General features: G+C 46.0%; 1 protein-coding gene across 1 annotated transcript in view; it reads left to right on the top strand.

The window, feature by feature from the left end:
* Atg2b (autophagy related 2B) overlaps positions 1-17,816 on the top strand; it is a 64,535-nt gene extending 46,719 nt beyond the window's left edge. Inside the window, exons 31-42 of the mRNA XM_021179653.1 lie at positions 549-775; positions 2,051-2,159; positions 2,755-2,949; positions 3,644-3,745; positions 8,543-8,621; positions 8,981-9,185; positions 11,334-11,403; positions 11,818-11,900; positions 12,498-12,619; positions 13,040-13,194; positions 13,875-14,024; positions 16,646-17,816. Of these exons, the coding sequence (XP_021035312.1) occupies positions 549-775; positions 2,051-2,159; positions 2,755-2,949; positions 3,644-3,745; positions 8,543-8,621; positions 8,981-9,185; positions 11,334-11,403; positions 11,818-11,900; positions 12,498-12,619; positions 13,040-13,194; positions 13,875-14,024; positions 16,646-16,876 (1,728 nt within the window). The 3' untranslated portion in view covers positions 16,877-17,816. The remainder of the gene's footprint in view (positions 1-548; positions 776-2,050; positions 2,160-2,754; positions 2,950-3,643; positions 3,746-8,542; positions 8,622-8,980; positions 9,186-11,333; positions 11,404-11,817; positions 11,901-12,497; positions 12,620-13,039; positions 13,195-13,874; positions 14,025-16,645) is intronic.
* Positions 17,817-19,179: the final 1,363 nt, after the last annotated feature.

Raw genomic sequence — 19,179 nt, 5'->3', positions numbered from 1 at the left:
AACTCACTTTGTAGACCAGGCTGGCCTCGAACTCAGAAATCCGCCTGCCTCTGCCTCCCGAGTGCTGGGATTAAAGGCGTGCGCCACCACGCCCGGCTCTGATGCCCTCTTCTGGTGTGTCTGAAGACAGCTACAGTGTACTTAATGTATATAATAAATAAATCTTTAAAAAAAGAAACATACACAAAATCTGTGTACTTTCATTATCAAATACTAAGATCCAAATTACAAATTCAGAAATTATTCATAAGGTGTTTTTTTTTTATAGAACAGGTTTTTTGTTAGGACAGTAAAGTATAGTATGTTATGATTACTGCCAGAAACTATTCCCAAGTGGGTGTAGTGGTGCATGCCTGTAATCCCAGGCCTCGGGAGCGAGGCAGGGGAATCACTAGTTCAAGGCACCAATCAGAGCTATAGTATGAGAGTCCATGTCAGAGAAAATAATTAGCCCATTTTACATACCGAAATAATGAGGGAGAATGTAGCCTGGGGGAGCCCCTTAGTCTGCGGTGTGAGGAGAGGGTACCACTGTTGGTGTGTTTCAGGAGAAGGAAGAAGAGCCAGTGATAAAGATCATGGTTGATGACGCCATTGTGATCAAAGATGACTATTTCAGTCTGCCCATCACGAGGACGGACAGCAGCAAAGCGCCGCTCCACTTTCCCATTCCTGCCATCCGATATGTTGTTAAAGAGGTCTCTCTGGTGTGGCATCTTTATGGAGGCAAGGACTTTGCAACAGCTCCTCCAACTTCTCCAGCTAAGAGTTACATGTAAGTTCACGTGATGAATCAGTACACCTCTATGTCTGTGCACTACATGTGCAGTGCTCACAGAGGCCAGAAGAGGGCGTTGGATCCCTTGGAACTGGAGTTATAGGAAGTTGCTGGGACTTGAACTCAGGTCCTTTGGAAGATCAGTCATTGCTCTTAACCACTGAGCCATCTTTCCAGCTCTGGAGTTTATCTTAAGGATGAATGAATTCGTATTCAAATACATTAAAAGTCATACCTAAAATTGGCTGTGCTCACGTATTCACTAAAATGTTGACTTGGATTTTCACTCAGCAAGCATTTTCAGGAACCCGTCATGTGTTTGTTCCAGAGGGAGAGAAAGTTGTATGACTGAATAGTGTCCACAAAATGAAGTGAGTGTGTCAGGAGGCAGAGCTCATGTTTGCCCTGAGCCCCTAGTAGCTGACAGGGTATGGAGCAGAACCAAGTATTTTTATTTTGTAAACTTTTTTCTTACTACTTTATGTGTGTGACTGTTTTGTCTGTCAGGGTCTGTGCACCACATGCATGCTTGCTTCTCTTGGAGGCCAGAAGAAGGGAGGGAGTTGGGTCCTCGGTAACTGGAGCTATGGATGGTTCAACCACCGTGTGCGTTCTGGGAACCAAGTCTGGGTTCTCCGCAAGAGCAGCCATTGCTCTTAGATTCTGAGCCATCTCTCCATTCCCAGAACTGTTTGATTAAGGAAAGCAGCATTCAGTCATGGGAGGCGAGGACAAATAGAAAGAGTGTGCTGGGGCTCGTGTGTGTGTGGGTGGGTGTGCCAGTGGGCTGGCATGGGAGCTCCCGGGAGGGCAGAACCGTGTGGCCCAGTGGCTGAGCTCCCTTTCCTCCTGCTGCTGTCTGAGTGCTCTGTGCAGACCGAGCCCTGCTCTGCTGTTGACGTGGGTTTCCTAGTGCCCAGCATCATGACTTGGTTTTGCTCTAGGTCTGAATATTTAGCAAACAAGCTCCTGCTCTAATGGTGGTAATCAAATTGCATTTTCAACATATCCAAAAATAAAAGACCCTGAGCCTAAGGCATTGCATGTGGTAAGCATGTGCTAGATACCCACGCTCCCTCCGCGGGCCCAGGCAGGTATTACAGGCCTGTACCACCGGTTCTGGCTAAGCGGTATGATTTGGTTTGTTGTGCTGTTTATGCAATATTCTTGTAGTTCTCTGGTGCTTTCTTTATTTTATTAATTTTTCTGGTGTCATTTACTAAATCGAATACTTTTTTAACAGGTTTTTTCCTTTTCTTTCTCCATTTTTAGTAGTCCCCACAGCTCACCTTCTCAAACACCTACAAGGCACGGGCGCCACACAGTCTGTGGGGGCAAAGGAAGGAACCATGACTTCTTGATGGAAATACAGTTAAGCAAGGTAAGATGGTGTTTATTGGAAAGGGAAGAATCACTTCAGTAGCCATGATCGTAGGTGATCTCTTGTTATGCCCACGCATTCGCCCTTCAGCCCCTGCCCTGCAGAGTAGAAAAGTGTAAGGATCTTGTACAAGTCTCACCTTTTTTCTTTGATGCTTTGAGAAGCCTGGGGTGTTTTTGTTTTCCCGGCCACCCCTGGAGCAGGGGTTCCCGGACTCCCCTGGTGGCCACTGCAAGATGAGGTTTCTGAGCTCTGCCCAGCATTTGCCTTTCTTGTGAAGTCACTTGAAGAACCTCTGCTCTATTGAAGTGTCTCACTGGGAAGGCCTGCCTTTGCCTTTGGACTGTACCTGTGGAAAGTCCCTGTGAACATCTGGAGGCCATTCACATTGATGGAGCGTGGCCAAGAGGCTCACAGATTTAACTTCAGATCTAGGGGATTCTATCCCCTAGACCTGACCTCTGTAGGCACTGCATGTACATGATGCATAGACAAGCTCAGCCACAAAAATAGACATACATAAAATCGCATAAAAAATGGAGAAAGTCAAATTTAAGTGACAGTCAAGATTGCTGTGTTGTTCTTATCTGTTAAGGTGAAGTTTCAGCATGAGGTCTACCCTCCGTGTAAGCCTGAGTGTGAATCCAGCCTCTTAGAACACCCAGTCTCCAGGCAGGTCTTCATCGTGCAGGACCTTGAAATTCGAGATCGGCTGGCAACATCACAGATGAATAAGTTTTTATACCTGTATTGCAGCAAAGACATGCCTCGTAAAGCCCATTCCAACATGGTAAGAGGCCTGCAAGCCCCGCTCTCTTAGTAGTTGTAGAAAAACATGTTTATTTTTGTCTAACTGCAGGAGAATTGGAGTGGGGATAATTACCAGAAGTGGAAAAAAAAAGTGGGTTATCTCTTTTTAATTTGAAAATTCCTGTTAAATGTACTATTTCAAGTTTTGTGTTTAAGAGTTAACTGTGCAAACTGTGTTCCTGACTATAATTGCCAGTGTCTCACACCTCAGGTACAGAGCCGTGTGAGAATGGTTAGGGTTGCTGCTGGCCCTTCTTCACACTTAGACTTTAAATGTTAGTGAGGTGGGGGTGGCAGGCTCTAAGTTGAGGTGGTCTTACAGAGGCTGGCTGGGAAGCTGGGCCGGTGCACTGGCTTTGAGATCTCAGCAAGCGCCTTGGAGCCTGCATCTGCAGAGTTTTCATTTGCTCTTGTCCCCCAAAGAGAGCCATAGAAGATTTTATTGCGGTTTGGACAAGCTTTTAAGGAAGGGAGGGTAAATATAAGCCTCTTTCTCCTCTTCCTTCTTTCTTCTTTCACAGATTCTCACTATCTAGCCCAGGCTGGCCTCAAACTCAAAATTTTACAGTTTTTTCCTTAGATGGGAATAAGATTATTTACTATTTATTTATTTATTATTTGAACGAGACCAAGGTCATTATGTCACTGGGGAAATGCGCTTCTCTTTTTTGTAGCTGACAATTAAAGCGTTGCACGTACGTCCGGAGTCTGGCAGGTCACCACAGGAATGCTGCTTGAGAGTGTCCCTGATGCCTCTTCGCCTCAATATTGACCAGGTTTGTGCCGTGGGCAGGTCAATGCATTTGTGAGAGTGAGGAGCGGCTGTTCCCGTTGGCCATCTGTGTGAGCAGAGTGAGGAGTCACTGTTGGTTACCTTGGACTCAGAAAGTCATATAGCTCAATGTGAAGTTTGAAATCTGGCCTTTTGGTGAGCGAATGCTATGTACTGAGGATTCTTTCCACGTGGACCCCCAACTCAGGTCTACATAGATCTTACGGACTTAAGGACTCCCGGATAGGTTAAATGTTAGAAGGGATTATGTTATACATTCTACAAGAGTCTTTTTTGTCCTAGGCAGAATGACAGCTAGTAAATGATTAGTAAAGAAGCCGTAAAGCAGATTTGTGGCGGGTTGTAAAGAAAGTCCTTTCTCATACTCAGACGAGCTTCTATCAGATGTCCTTGGGCCTCTGAAGGAGAGAGGCAGTAACTCATGTTTCATGAGCATTACATGGGATGATGTATGGGGAACATTTCGCTTACTTAGTGCCTGGCATCGCATGCTATATAGAGATCAGGAATATGAACTTAGATGAACATTAGCTAAAACAAGCAGCAGCTGCAGAGCATACATGCAATTGTAAAGAGCAAAAGCTCTTGATACATCTTCCATTTCTTTGGGTTCAGGTAGGCATATTTGTAGATACCATTATTCATTTGCCTAAATAATACTGATTTAGTATTGTCACTTAAATAAAATTTGGGTAATCTGTTTCAGGCAAGTGACAGGTACCTCAGATATCAAGTGAAATGCCCATATTGTGAACAGAGCAGGCCAGCCTGAGAGGATGTGTCATGGATGTAAGAGCACGTTGGGCTTGCATATAATGCTTGCAAGGTTCTGAGCCAGTCAAACTTAAGATTTGTTTGTTTGTTTTATTATGGGAATATATTTGATATGCATACTTTTACAGGTCTATTTTTATATGTTTGTTTATATGTGTGTGTGTGTGTGTGTGTGTGTGTGTGTGTGTGTGTGCAAGTGCCTACAGAAGCCAGGAGAGGGCTTCAGATTCCCTGGAGATGTATCTGTAGGTGCTTGTGAGTTGCACAGTGTGGGTGCTGAGATCTGAACTTGGGTTCTCTGTAAGAGCAGCAAGTGCTCTTACCCACTGAGCCATCCTTCTAGCCCCTTGCTATCCATATTGTAGTTTATTCATATGATGGCTTCCTAGAAATATAATGAAATATTTATGGGGATGTTGATCTGTGGGTAGAGAAGACTAAGTCAGAGTCGTCTTTATTGCATGGCCTTACCAATCTTAGCAAGCTCAGTTTTCTATAATATTGACTATAATCCCTTGTGCAAAGCTATAAAGCATAGCTACTGTAAGGAAGAATTATTAATCTTAGCGGCATCAGTAAAGGAAACAAACTGGTCACATTGAGGAAGAATGAAAAAAGTCCCCTGAGACTATAAAGTACCTCAGCCCTGCCACAGCTGTCTAAGGCCTCTTCCTCACTTACACGTTGAAATATCACACCATAATTGTGTAGGAGACCACATGTCTGTGTTCTCATTTCTCATGAAAGCAAGTAAGTTAATGGGTAATAATGCTTGGCCTAGCCTCTTCCATACCAAAACACTGCTTCCTCCTGTATTGAAAAACTGCATTGCTTGTGCAGTGAAGCACATGTGCATCCAAAGAGCACCTAGGCCTGTAGCTAGGCAGTTAGCGACAAGTAGTGCGGGACTAGGTCCTGTTTGTGGTGCTGAGGACCGTGGAGGTTGCATAGCCGGGCCGTGCAGAGCTAGGATGTCAGAAGCAGGACTTTCTGACCTCCCGTATTGTTGACTGGGAATCCGTGTGAGGAGGACAGAGCGTAAAGATCTCTCAGGAATGCGTCCTCATCCCTACCCTGCACTAGACGCAGCCCTGTCTCCAAAGACCTCTGTGGTGGGAAAGCTAACTGAGCAGGTGCACTTAGTACAGCCCATGGCCACAGGCATGGACACAGGCGTGCCTGTGCAGGAGAGAGCAAGGGATGCTCAGGAAGAAGGGATGCTCAGGAAGGACTTTCTGGAGGCCATGGCACTCCTCTGGCCTGTTCACCAGTTGCAAGACCAGGGAGGGGAGGGTGTCTGTGAAGGCACCAGGGCTTTGGGCCTGGGTGGAGGCCATGCAGGCCCTCACCAAGGGCTGGGAGAGCACTTGGAGTAGGACGTACACATTTCCTTTAGTATTGACTACGATTGCTTTTGCAGAACCATAAAGCATAATACTGTAAGGGAAGAATGATCTTAGCGAAAACTGTGGTCACATGACGTCATCCTGTGTCATGGAGTGAGCATAACATTAAAGCAATTCCGTGACTCTCTAAGCCTGACTGTACTGTTAATCTGCTCTGTCACGGAACCTCAGCTAGGCATAAATGTTTTACAGTCAAAGCTTAACACTGAATACAGACCCTAAGTCTTAAGTGTTTAAATGACTGTGCTGAAGTATTCGTAGATAACAAAGCATGCAGCTCTTAGGTCTGCAGGGGAGCTTGGCATACTCTTACAGTGGAGTAGCTGCTCGCTCTATCGGCTGAAGTGCTGTATCTCCTCCCCACATCTTGAGGTAGCCATTCTTCTTTCCATCACCTCAGTTGTCGTCATCCTGGGCTGGGTTCTGTATGGGTTAAGGAAGTATGTTTGCTTCTTCCTCTGGACTGTGTCTGTGAGGCTCATGTGTCACAGGTTGGGGTCACTCTACATGGGCCCCGGCTTACCCCCTGCTGGTTTGCACTTATTTTTAGTGCTTATAAATAAGACCATTGTGAAATTTGTTTATAAGTGTTTGTGGACATATTTTTCATTTCTTTTGGGTAACTTGAATGTGTGTCTATTTTTACACATGTATACATACTTGTAGTATGTATATGTACATCTAATACATATAGTACATAAAAGCAGAAGTTCTGTGTTGTATGTAGTGTTTCTGTGTCTTTGTTTGGGGTTCCTTGATGGCTGGTGATGTGTACCTTTTCACATCCTTTTTGGCTGTATCTTCTTTTGTGAGGTATTGTGATTTGCTGTTTTTGTAGTGGGATGTAAATAATAAAAAGAGCATCATAAAATGCCAGGGTTTCTGTGTCTTCCTCTTCAAGAACAACTCTATATCTAATACTTTCTTTTTTTGAACAGTGTTATAGTTAAGACATTTACAAAATTCAACTGTCACCATCTAGTGGTAGTTAAAGAACAGCATTTTATACTGTTAACATGTAATGCTGAGTATGATACATACATGTAATAAGCATGTACAGGGTAAATAGTATGTGCTTGTACCTAGCATGGCATAACGACGAACCCTCTGTGAACCTGCTCCTTGCCTCAGAACCAGGTTGTTCCATATTGGTGGACCTGTCTCAGACCTCTGGGCACCATAGTACCTATAATATTGTCATCTGTGTCATTTAAATATAATGTACATGGAATGGCCAGTAACTAAGTTCTTGTAACTAGTGGGTCAGACTTTTGTGTGTATCAACATTGTGTCCCTGTAGCTCAAAGTAGTACTGTATCTGGTGCAATGTGAATTGTTTATAAACTTAGAGGTTTTGATTGAGGGGAGGGTAGGGAGGAGTGAGTTCAGACTTTCGGTTTTGTGGGTTGTTTTGTTTTTATTATTTTTTGAGACAGAGTTTCTCTGTGTAGCTTAGAAACTCACTCTGAACACCAGGCTTGCCTCCAGCTCACAGAGATCCACCTGCTTCTGCCCCCTGAGCACTGGGATTAAAGGCGTGTGCCATCACTGCACCTATTTTGTGGATTCTTTGGTTATTGTTTTAGGTTTTTAGAAGCAGGGTTTCTCTGTATATTCCCTGGTTTCTGGAGCTCATGCTGTAGACCAGGCTGGCCTGGAACTCAGAGATCTGCTTGCCTCTACCTTCCCAGTGCTGGGATTGAAGGTGTGTGCCACCCCTTCTAGCTCACTTGTGTGTAAGTTTGGGGCAACTGGAGGACTGTTGTCCCAGAGCTGGACACTGCCTTTCATATATGATCTCAGAAAAGACTACACCAAAGGGGGTGAGGTAGTTGGTTTGTGTTTATTATTTCCTTAAAGGACAGGCTTGCTATGCTGTGGCTAATGTGGAGTCTGCTAATGTCGCTGAGGCTGTTCTTGAGCTCTTGTCAGTCCTCCTGCCTCTGCTGCCTGCATGCTGGAAGTATAAGCATGTGCCACCTCACCAGCTTTAAATTCCCATTTTGGTATCGTGTTCAGTAAGGAAGCTGTCTTAAGGTAACGGGGTGTGGTTAAAGAAGGAGTGATTCCCATGGAGTTCAGTGCACAAGGTGAGCGCACAGGGTGTGCACTGCTGTTAGCACTGATGCCACCCACCACTGCTCGTGCAAAGAGCAAAAGAAAGGCACTTTGATCTATAAATCCTTTCTCCACATTTATGTTTAGTTTTGTTTATGTTCTTGTTTTGAGACAGGACCTGAGTAGCTTTGCTTATCCTGGAACTAGTGATATAGACCAGGTGGCTTCCCTGTGGACCAGTGCTCTGAGTGCTGGCACTAAAGGCCTATAACGTATACTACCATGCCCTGCCCAGGCCTAGCTGGTTTTTAGTTTCCCTATTTTGCAATGTTGTAAATGTTTTCATGGTTGTAAAAAATAAAGGGATGAGGGGTGTGTGTGTGTGTGTGTGTGTGTGTGTGTGTAGAACAAGAATGAGTGCAGCAGAGGCAGAGTGGTAGAAATGCCACCGACAGGTGCAATGACTGCTGTGTGAGGTGAATGACAGGGACAGAGACCTCAGACGCTGTCCTGTCAGTTACAGTGACTTGTCTCCATTCCAGGACGCCTTGTTCTTCCTCAAGGATTTCTTCACAAGTCTTTCTACAGAAGTGGAGCTTCTACTGACTCCAGATCCAGAAGGTACTTGACACAGTCTGAGGGTTCTGCCCTAAGTAGGAAGTCACTCAGAAGTGAGTCTAGTACCTGAAGCCACGTAGTACTTGGTCAGCCGCACGCCATTGTGGAGTGACTGCTGACTGAAGAGACATGGCCACCCAGCACCACCAGAGGACAGGACTGCACACTGCTAGGAAAAGCTCAAAGCTCATGTTCCAAGCACAGTTTTTTGAGTCAGTACACATATGTTAATGTAACAGTTACAGCTTCAGGGCAGAGCTCGGGCACCCGTCAGTCAAGTGCAGTATGCAGCCTCACCAGCATCAATTGCTATGGTGCTCAACAGGAGCAGAGCTAACTTGAAAAGCCCCTTGTGTTTTCAGTTACAAAGTCTCCTGGAGCTGATGTCACCTGCAGTTTGCCAAGGCATTTGAGTACCTCAAAGGAGCCAAATCTAGTTGTTTCTTTTCCTGGGCCAAAACAAGCTTCCCCGAACCATCGTGCCAATTCAGCGGAGGGCGGTAATGGACTGGAGGAGGACGTCTCTGCTGAGGAAACTTCATTTAGTGACCAGCCTGTGTTTTTTAGGTGAGTGCATTTATCTTGCTAAGAAGTGAAGTTCTCTTGCAGTTTTAAAGATGGCTCTGGAGAGTGTGGGTGGGTTGACAAGCATGAGGTGACGTCAGTGTTCTTTCACGTTGATGTATAAACTCGGCTGTTTGTGTAGCTGGCACCACTTAGTAACCTGGAATCTCTGCTGGAAGCTCCTCTCCGCCTGCTGCCCCTCCCACTTCAGGTCCCCATGTGAGTGAATGTTTGCACCTCATAAACACGGTGCGCTGCGCCTTTGCCGCTCCACTAGCTGCGCTTTTCCCGGTGCTGAGCCCTCAGTCTGCTCCTCTCAGTCCCTGCCAGGTCTTTTTCCTGAGGCTGTGGGCACTCTGGGAAGCCCAGGCCCCTGCTCGGCTGCTGCTTGGCTGTGTGGCCAGCCGGACAGTCTGTTCCTTCCTCCTTTCCTCTTTCCTAGCCTTGTTGCTCAAGGCTAGAATCTTGGCATTATGGAAAGAGAAAGATCAAAGAGAAACTCATCCCCACCCCCGTTGTCTGTACCCCTCTTTCATTCCAGGGCCTCCAGTTTTTCTGTTTTCCCTTCTATGTTGTGAGAGAAGACCTTGGGAGTGGCCCAAGTGGGCATATTCAGAAGATATTTTTAAAATGCCGTATAATAGTGGTGATAGATGTAGAAATAATGCCGTGTAGGAAAGGCAGGGAGGACGGCAGGTATGTACTCTGCCGGGTTGGCGCTTCTCCAGTAACGTGTTCCCTTTGTTAGTCTCCTACAGTGATTCTTTTATGTTTAGGAAAAATTAAATCTTAGTGACAACTTCAGGTCTTATATTGTAGTAATCACATATAAATTGCCAGTTTGTAATCACAATCCTGAAAGCAAGAAATTTGACCCTTTGTATGGAGACAGGTCTCACTGTGTGACCCAGGCTAGCCTCAAACCCTAGATCTTCCCTCCTTACTCTCAAGTAGCTGGGGATGCAGACATGTGCCATTCTTGATAATCTAACTGAAGGAAGGCAGACCTGTGTAGCTTTACCTGCTTACTTAGGCAAGTGTTGATTTTTTTATTTCTTGCTAGGTTATTTGAAATGTGGAAAACACCTTATAGATTTCATTCCTGTTCTGGAAGGTCCAGAACCCTGAGGTGATAATGAGTGGTAGCGTAGCAGAGTCTCAGTTACTCGCTCCTCGACATGTTAATGTCCACAGAGTTAGGCTGGCCCGCTCTGTTACGGTCCTGATCCTCACCCATCTGCTCACTGCTGACTTCCCAGTGATGCCGTAGGAATCTTCCTTCTCCCTCTGCAAGTGGCTCTTACCGAATGCATGCCTGACCAGTGCTCTGTCTGTTAACACGTCCTATCCCATGGGGAAGAGAGGAGCTGGAAGGCTGGGGCAGTAGTGCTGGGGTGGGCTTCTCTGAGATAGTTTGCTGCTGGAACCAAGAGCATTTACTCTGTTGGGCAAAATCCTGTTTCAGGTTCTGAGCCCTCAGTTTGCAGTCAGCTTTTGGAAGGCAGCTCATTGTATTGGCTGTATATAGCTCATTGGCTGTTTGCTATCAGTCCATAGTTTTAATTTCATCCCCAGCATTCTCAATGTTGGTATATTGGTATCTGCCCACAAGCATTAATTTCAGAAATTCTTACCAAAATTTGCCAGTGTATGTTATTTTTACAATGATGAAGAACTGAGGCTCAGAGAGCTGTGACCATACACACTTGCATCCCATGTGGTGTTAGGAACAGGGGCCAGGCCTGGCTCTGCTCACATTGAACAGGGATGGTCTCCTTGCTTTAAGTGTAAAGGTCAGTTTTATCATTTGTCCTCTGTATGAGAATATGCAAACATACTTTCCTATGGTTAAACATTTAGTAAACCAAGGAAAGTTTTTGGTGACAATATTTAAATGCATTTAAACACAATAGAGAACATTTAAATAAATACTTAATAAACTAAGAAAAGAATTTTGTGACAATAGTTAAAAACAAGAAAATTTATGTTTAGTCATGATTTTAAGACAAGGGGGAACTAAAAGGCATCCTTTTTTATTGAGAGCATAAGATGTGCTTATAATTTATGTTGTGGTTTTGTTTTTATTTTTAATAAATTAGGTCTAATTTCATGATCAGTAATTTGAATGTAAGTAACTCCTTTTGTTCCCAGAGAATTTAGATTCACGGCAGAAGTTCCCATCCGGCTTGACTACCACGGCAAGCACGTGTCGATGGATCAGGTGTGGAGACTCTGCATGCATGCACAGTACACAATTGTCTTTAAAACATTACATTGACTTATTGTAGAGGGAGCGAGTGTGTGAGGCAGGGAGCACTTATGTGGAGGACGGAATGAGAGCAGATTTTCTCCTACACTGTGTAGGGCCTGGGGATTGAACTCAGGTCGTCAGGCTTGGTGCCAAGCACCTGTACTTGCTTTTAAAGTAAACACTAAGTACTGTGAGTGACTTTCATACATGTCGGCAGTTAGCTGATATGATGGGCTGTGCCATATAAAATATATTTTTCTGTAAATAGTTTAAGTGTTTCTCGTCATTAAGGAATGTTGCTTAAACTTTCCCTAGTAACAGCTGTGTTAAATGTTGAGTCTCTCCTTGTTTTATGGACTGATTGGCCATTCTTCCTGTTTTTAGGGTACATTGGCTGGGATTTTGATTGGCCTGGCCCAGCTGAACTGTTCGGAGCTAAAGCTGAAAAGGCTTTTCTATCGGCATGGGTGAGTAGACAGAGCTGCTGAGGCGTGAAGGTGAGGGCACAAAAGCTAGTGTAGAGAAGAGCAGAGTTTCTCACAGGCAAGAATGCTCATTTGTGAGTCTGTGGGAAGCTCAGCCTGGAGCACCGTCCTGCCCAGGGCTGGGGTTTGCTTGTGACTGGAACAGAGCAGGTATTCCTTGAAAGTGTCTGCAGTTCAGGATAGTTACTGTAACTTACTGAAGTGTAAATGAGCTTACTCAGCATGCAGGCACACAGATTTGGTTGTGACTGGTCGGACTCTGTGCTGAGCCTTGGACCATGGAGGGAGAAGCACAATGGGAGACAGTCCTGCATGTCCAAACTTCCAGTCTTTATAGGTCTCTCTCCATCTGTTGTGTCTCTGTGTTATCTGTAGCCCTCAACAGTCTTCTGACTGACTCACACAAAGAATTAGGAAGGGAAATTAGTAGCTGATCTGTATTTCTCTGTGTGTAGAAGCACTTAGCCATTTTGGAGCATCTGTATGTAGCACTTGTAATATGTAGTTTCTAAATGGGGAAAGTCCTGACTTACACATGTACCTTTACTTCATCTTTGCACTGACGGTCATTTGCTCTAGTTTGCTAGGTATTGACAAATTGTTCTCATATGCAATCTCGGAATGGCTCAGTGACATTAAGAAGAACCAGCTACCAGGAATCCTGGGAGGTGTTGGCCCTATGCATTCACTAGTTCAACTAGGTGGGTTGCCTTGAGAGTCTGTGTGAAGAATATTTTTCTATGGAACCTACCTGCATACTAACGTGCACTTAAAAGCTTGCCTCTAGTTTCACAGTCAGAACCTCCATCAGGGTTAGACCATGTGTGCGTGTGCGCGTGTGTGTGTGTGTGTGCGCTTTTCATGATGGTTTTACATTGCAATGAAAATGTTCTCGATATACCTGATACAGAAATATTAAAATAGAGTTACCCACCATCCCACCCCCAACTTTTTTTTACTGAACTTTTTGAAATGACTATTAGAACACGTTCAACCACACAGATGGCCCAGCCTGTGTTTCTGTTGGGAGCTGGGCTCTGGAGCCCTCGGTGAGAATGAGATGAGGAGCCACAGGGTTGGGCGCTTTCACCTACACTTCTCATTGTGGTTTCTGTGTCCAGTGCAAGGCCTGAAGGACTTGGTGTGGCTGCCCATTGAGCAATACCGGAAGGATGGCCGAATCGTCAGGGGCTTCCAGAGAGGCGCTGCTTCCTTTGGTACCTCAACTGCAATGGCTGCCCTAGAACTCACAAACAGAATGGTCCAAACCATACAGGTACTATTTCCTGGCCTGCTCATCTGGAAAGATAGGTGCCCTGGGCAGCAACTGGGCTACTTTTTCAAATGGCACCATGAAGATGTGTGAAACGTTGAGGGTGGACATCACTTGTAATGACTTACTATTATGCTTAGTGCCCAGTGTCCTCATACTTTTGACCTGTAACCTCCCAACTACTCAGGTGTGCACCACCACACCCTGCTTGGTGCTTGGTGCTTGGTAGTTACTGAGATGTCTGGTACTGAGCACTTCTGTAACAGTTGTAGGATACGTGCTGAGTCTGCATGCACAGTTTAAGAAGGTAACCATTGAGTCATCAGGGGCTTTATCACTGAGCTGTGTGAAAGGGTCCGCTAAGTTTAAGAACACGTAATGGAAGTTACGCTATGAAGTATTAAGCATCGCAGAGTAACATGGGCATTCTGGGTAATAAGAAGGAGGGGCTGAGTACGTCAGCAAAGTCCAGATGCCAGTTTCTAGCTTTGCATCCCTGTTCATAATAGGGAAGTCCTAAGCTCTTGTTCTGAGTGTTGAAGCAGAGGCACTGTGTGTGTGTGTGTCTGTCTCTCTCTGTGGGGCTCTCTTTACCCCCGCAGGAGAGCCTCTCCCTCCACACTTGGGGCCCAGCTCTCAGGCTATTTTCTAATCCATTTCTTCCTTCTGACAAAATGACCCAGGCAGCTGCAGAGACTGCATATGACATGGTGTCTCCGAGTACCCTTTCCATTGAGCCCAAGAAGGCAAAGAGATTTCCTCATCACCGATTAGCCCACCAGCCAGTAGACCTGAGGGAAGGCGTGGCCAAGGCCTACAGCGTTGTAAAAGAGGTATGTAGAGACGTCTGTGGATAAGTCAGGACTGCTTGCATGCACTTCTATTGTCTTGTTAGGTGGTGAAATCCCATAACCAAAAGCAACTTGGGGGGGATTTGAAAAGCTTTATTTCAGCTTATAGCTCCACACTGCAGTCCATCAGTGAGGGAAGTCAGAGCAGAATTCAAACCTGGCCTGAACCTAGAGGCAGGAACTGAAGCAGAGGCCACAGAGGAACAGTGCTTACCACTTCAGAACGGCTGGCTCAGCCTGCCCTTTTCTTATATTAAGGATCTCGTGCCCAGCAGTGACACTAGCACATCAGTCACTTAGGAAAATGCTCCATAGGCTTGCCAACTGGTGGGGGCATTTTCTCAGTTGATGCTCTCTTCCCAAATGACTGTAACCCTATCAAACTGACCTACAACTCAGCCAGCACACCTGGCTTCCCCACAGAGTATTCACTGACTTTATTGTTTTGGAGGAATCCATGGGATTGGAATGTAAGCTGCCAGTAACAGCATGTGACTCGTGTGTGAGACTCGGAGATTGCCGGGTAGTGAGTGGTGGGCTGCATGCAGTGGTGTGAAGGGGAGGCTGCAGACAGCCAGTACTCACTGCTGGGTTCAGTGCCTATTCGTGCTTACCTTAGGTCTGCTTAGGTAGTGCTACTTTTCAAGGAAGACCCCAGCCCTGCCCCCGTTCCCAGGCCTTCACTGTTGTGAAGATGTCACAGCTTTTCTAGACAGGTTTGTACAGTTAGATTATGTAAGTATTTCTAAGTAGAACACAGAGGGTTTATATACACGTGTATCCTGTAACCCATCTTTCAAGGTCCACCTATAGACACATAATGCCATTTACATGGCCTCACAGCATTTGTCATAGGAATAGGTCACTCATCTTTTCCTGATGGTGGGCATTTAGTTTCTGTTTTGTTCCCTGTGTGACGCTGAAATGGGGAATGTCTGAGTTCATATGTGCAAGAAGTTCCCCGGGGTGGAATTGTTGAGCAATAGTATGGGAAGCCCCAGGTTAGTGTTTGCCATTTGCTTACTTACTTTTCTGTTTACTGTGTGGTCAGTTCTCTGAGGTCCAGGCGTGGCAGCAGGAGCATTGTGTTGCTGTCTTCTCACTCTCTGGCGAGGCCTGGTGCTCCTTGGGTATCAGGCACTGGCTTCCTTCCTTTTGCCTCCTTACTGCTATGACACAGAGAAGCTTGTGGTCATTCTATGTAGGATTTGATGCCAGGGTTTCACTGGGTGTGTTTCTAACCATAATCTGACAACAGTCAGAAGGTACAGCAGTCCTCATGGCACAGGAGTAGCCTTTGGTTCCCAGAGAATTGGATCTGAAGTTCTTTCTCTGTTTCCATCTCGTAATCCCAGTGCCAAGGTTACAGACAGCCACTTGACCCCACCTTCTATGTGTGTGCTGGGACCCAGATTCTGGTCCTTCTGCTTGTGTGTGTGGCTTTGATAAAGGGACTTGAGGCAGAAAGCGTTTATTTTAGCTCACAGTTCAGGGCAGTGTGCCACGTTGGGGAAGTCAAGGCAGCAGGAGCTTGAATCAGCTGGAAATGGCTTCTGCAATCAGAAGAGTGCATTGCTACTAGGACGTAGGCAGCTTGCTTTCCACTCTGTACAGTTGAAGATTCCCTGCCCAGGCAATGGTCTCACCCACAGTAGTGGCGGGTCTTCCTTCACCAATTCAGGTAATCAAGACAATCCCCACGGAGCCCCTCTCTAATCCTGACAGTCCTTCCTCGAAACTCCCTTCCCAGGTGATTCCTGGCCCTGCCAACTCTCTCCGGCTCCATAGGACTTTCTGAGCACCCCACCTCCATTTAGTCCTGTTGGACCTGTGTCTGCCTGTGCTGCTGCTGGTTTGTCTGTGAGCTAGCCTGTCAGACAGACAGACAGCTAGGTTCTGGGTTAGGACCTCAGGCTGTCTCTTCTGGACTCATCACTGAAGCTGTCACAGTGGACCCACGCTTCAGTCTCACAGATTCAGTGACACAGTAAATGACACAGATCCAGAACTCTAAAGTTTGCTGTCACTGCCAGCCTGTGTACACTCAACCTAAAGCTTAGAAGTTGTGGCAAAGGTGGAATGCTGCTGAAACTGTGGTTTGAACTCCACCTCAGGGTCTCTGAATTTTCTTTGTAAGCCAATAAAGTGTTCAATTTGGCCTCTTATCTTAAATGAATATTCTATGGTTCTTTTCTGATACAAGGCCATTAATTGCAGCTGGAGCTTTCTTGTGCTGCATCAGAAAGTCCTCACTGTGGTCCTCTATCGGGCATGTGCTCAAGAGGCCCTATTTGCAGAATTGTACTTAGCTAGAGGAAGTAATTGAGGCAGAAGTTGCTTTTTAGGTCAGGATGTGTTTCTGTGGGCTTCCTCGCTTGAACTAATTCAGCTCCATTTTCTACACACTAGTATGACAGAGAAATGCTGAGTCATGGGGAGCACCACTTTCCTGAGCGGCTGGGGGAGGGTGGCATGGTGTTTGCTTGTTTCTCTGTTGGTCTAGGTGGAGACATATTGGTTAGCTGCACTTCAAGTGTGTAGTGCGGGCACCTTAGCTTCTGACCTGAGCTTTCTTCCTCTTTTCTGCCTTCTCACCTCTGCAGGGAATCACAGACACAGCTCAGACCATCTATGAAACGGCGGCTCGAGAACACGAGAGCAGAGGGGTCACTGGTGCTGTGGGTGAAGTTCTGCGGCAGATCCCACCGGCAGTGGTCAGACCCCTGATTGTAGCCACCGAGGCGACATCAAATGTGTTAGGTGGCATGAGAAACCAAATTAGACCAGACGTTCGGCAGGACGAGTCACAGAAATGGCGCCATGGGGAGGACTGATCCCACAGTGTGACTGATTGCACCACACTGTGTGGAGCTGAGGGCAGGGGCCTAGTGGCAGCTTCCTAGGAAACTAGTTCAATTCATGTGCCCATCTCAGGAACAAAAGCAGTTCTTAGTAAAATAATTTAATATCAAAACAACACACAGCCAAAAACTTGTGACATTTTAGGGCCTGGCACTTGCCTTTCGGAATGGCTGGTGTCACAGTCACTAGAGATTTGCTGCCCTGTGGAATGCTTGCTTTCATTAAAGTGACTCTAATTGTACTTGTTACTGACAAGAGCTCATTGGGAATGAGTTTGTAAACAGTGTTGAGTGCTTAAAGAAAGGGGAGCACTCCTGAGGCCCTGGGGAGCACTCTTCATAGTTCTGAGGAGTTGATTTTTCAGCTCACAGTGACAGAAGCTACAGGGAAAGTGAAGCAGCTAGGGCTCTAGTGTCTGTCAGGTAGCGAAAGCCGTGCCTCCCTCAGGCAACATGTGCTGTGCTGCACTTTATCTTCTGTGAGTGTGCGTTCGTGTCTGTGTGTGTGTCTGTGTGTATGTTGTGTGCGCACATCTGTAATATGATGCAAGGTATGCTGTGTTCTCTGTGTTATTTACAAGGTTATATAAATACGATGTGAAGTGAAGATGTCTCAGAGTTTTTGGTAAAGGAAGGTAACCTAGTGTAAGTTTCTGTATCCTAAATGCAAGTGAGAATGTGAGCTCTGTGGTGAGCTGGGGCCCACGCATTGCTTATGTGTCCACTGTTAAGTACTTAGTGCAGACCGTTAGTGTCAAGGACATTGGAAGTGGGCTTTATTCTTAGAAAGATAAATAAAAATACTCCCCAGTATGTTCTAGACAACTAATTCAAAGTACCATTTTTACTTGGTTAATAATGTACATTTTGATAACTTGTTGGGAATGAATAAAGTATTTTTATTTAAAGGTAAGATTGTTGCATACGTCCATGAACATTTGTTTCTCTGAAAGCATATTTGTTGATGCAGTGCTCTGATTGACCAAAGGACATGTGGAGATACCTCGGAGCTGATTGTCACTGTCACTCGTTAGGAGGAGGAGTAACTGTGTGTGATTTGTGCCTAGAGAGTAGTCCAGCAGAATGGACCTGGGGCTTTGCAGTGCTGCATGCTCTCCCTCTTGGTTTGTAAATGTTGGTGGCTCTCGGGGATGCTGGACACCACAGCAGCATTTGGTTTGTGCGTGAGGAAGGAAGTCAGTTTCACCCTCAAAGAACTCTGAACAAGGAACCAGGTCAACCTTGACTCACAGCCACAGCCCCAACCCCAACCTCTAGAGCTGGTTCAAAAAACAAAAACAAAACAAAATAAAAAAACCTAGTCTTATAGACATTTGCATTCGCTTGATTTCCTTTTGTTGCCAGGAAACTTCAAAAGCTACCTTGGAGTGGCCACTGGTGGGCCTCATGGAACTGCTGACTCTTCGTCCTTGTTAGGTGGAGCCCATGTCTGTTATGGCTCTGAGCAGACACTGCAGGTAGTAGTGGCATTTGTTGCCATGACTGGCTGGCCTGTATCTGCCCCTCTAATGGAGCAGGCAATGTGTGACAGCTGTCGAATTTGGCCAGGCTTTACCCTGCACCTCTCTCCTCCTTGGTTCCATTTAAGGTCAGTGTGCATGGGAGTCGGGAGTAATGGCCCCTTTGCCTGGAGCAGCATACAATTCTTCCAGCTAGTTAAATTGATGAAGCCATTATAAAAAGGTGACATCTCCTGCTTCACTCTTGCCAGAGCTGCTGATTTGGCCCCCAGGTCTTTGTGCATTGTTGAGGCACCAGCGAGGACCTATCTGTATTTGAATGCTTCTAAGTTACATATCTGCTGTGGTTTCTTTTAAAAGGTGTCTGCTCAGACTTTGGTCTTGTGATGTCATACAGTGTGTTGGCAGTGAGTGTCCTTGGGTTGCCTCATCCGCAGTCACCAAGCAAATGACTTCACTTGCCCAAAACACCTTGTCTCACTCAGCCCCAGGGTCCCCTCTGTAAGTGAAGAGGTTTCTTGGGACAAGGCTTGTGGGAATTTCTGGGCAATTAGGTCACAGTGACATGTGCACAAAAAGTGCCCAGACCTTCCATGCCAGGCTGGTGGGCACCATCACATGGATACTGGCTATGCCATACCATGGCAGCTGTGGGATACTCCAGGTCTCTGCTCTCAGAGTGACACCTTCAGGGTCTGGCACCATGCTGCACGGTTGAATCGGGTTGAATGTTCTGACTGGAGCAGGCTGCACATACAGAGCACTCCCCGCAGAAGTCAGGGGAGTTGGCTTATT

This window comes from Mus caroli, chromosome 12 (assembly GCF_900094665.2).
Source record: "Mus caroli chromosome 12, CAROLI_EIJ_v1.1, whole genome shotgun sequence".
Classification (NCBI taxonomy): Eukaryota; Metazoa; Chordata; class Mammalia; order Rodentia; family Muridae; genus Mus; species Mus caroli.
Note: the sequence above shows the minus strand (reverse complement) of the source record. Positions and strands in the feature narration are given on the sequence as shown.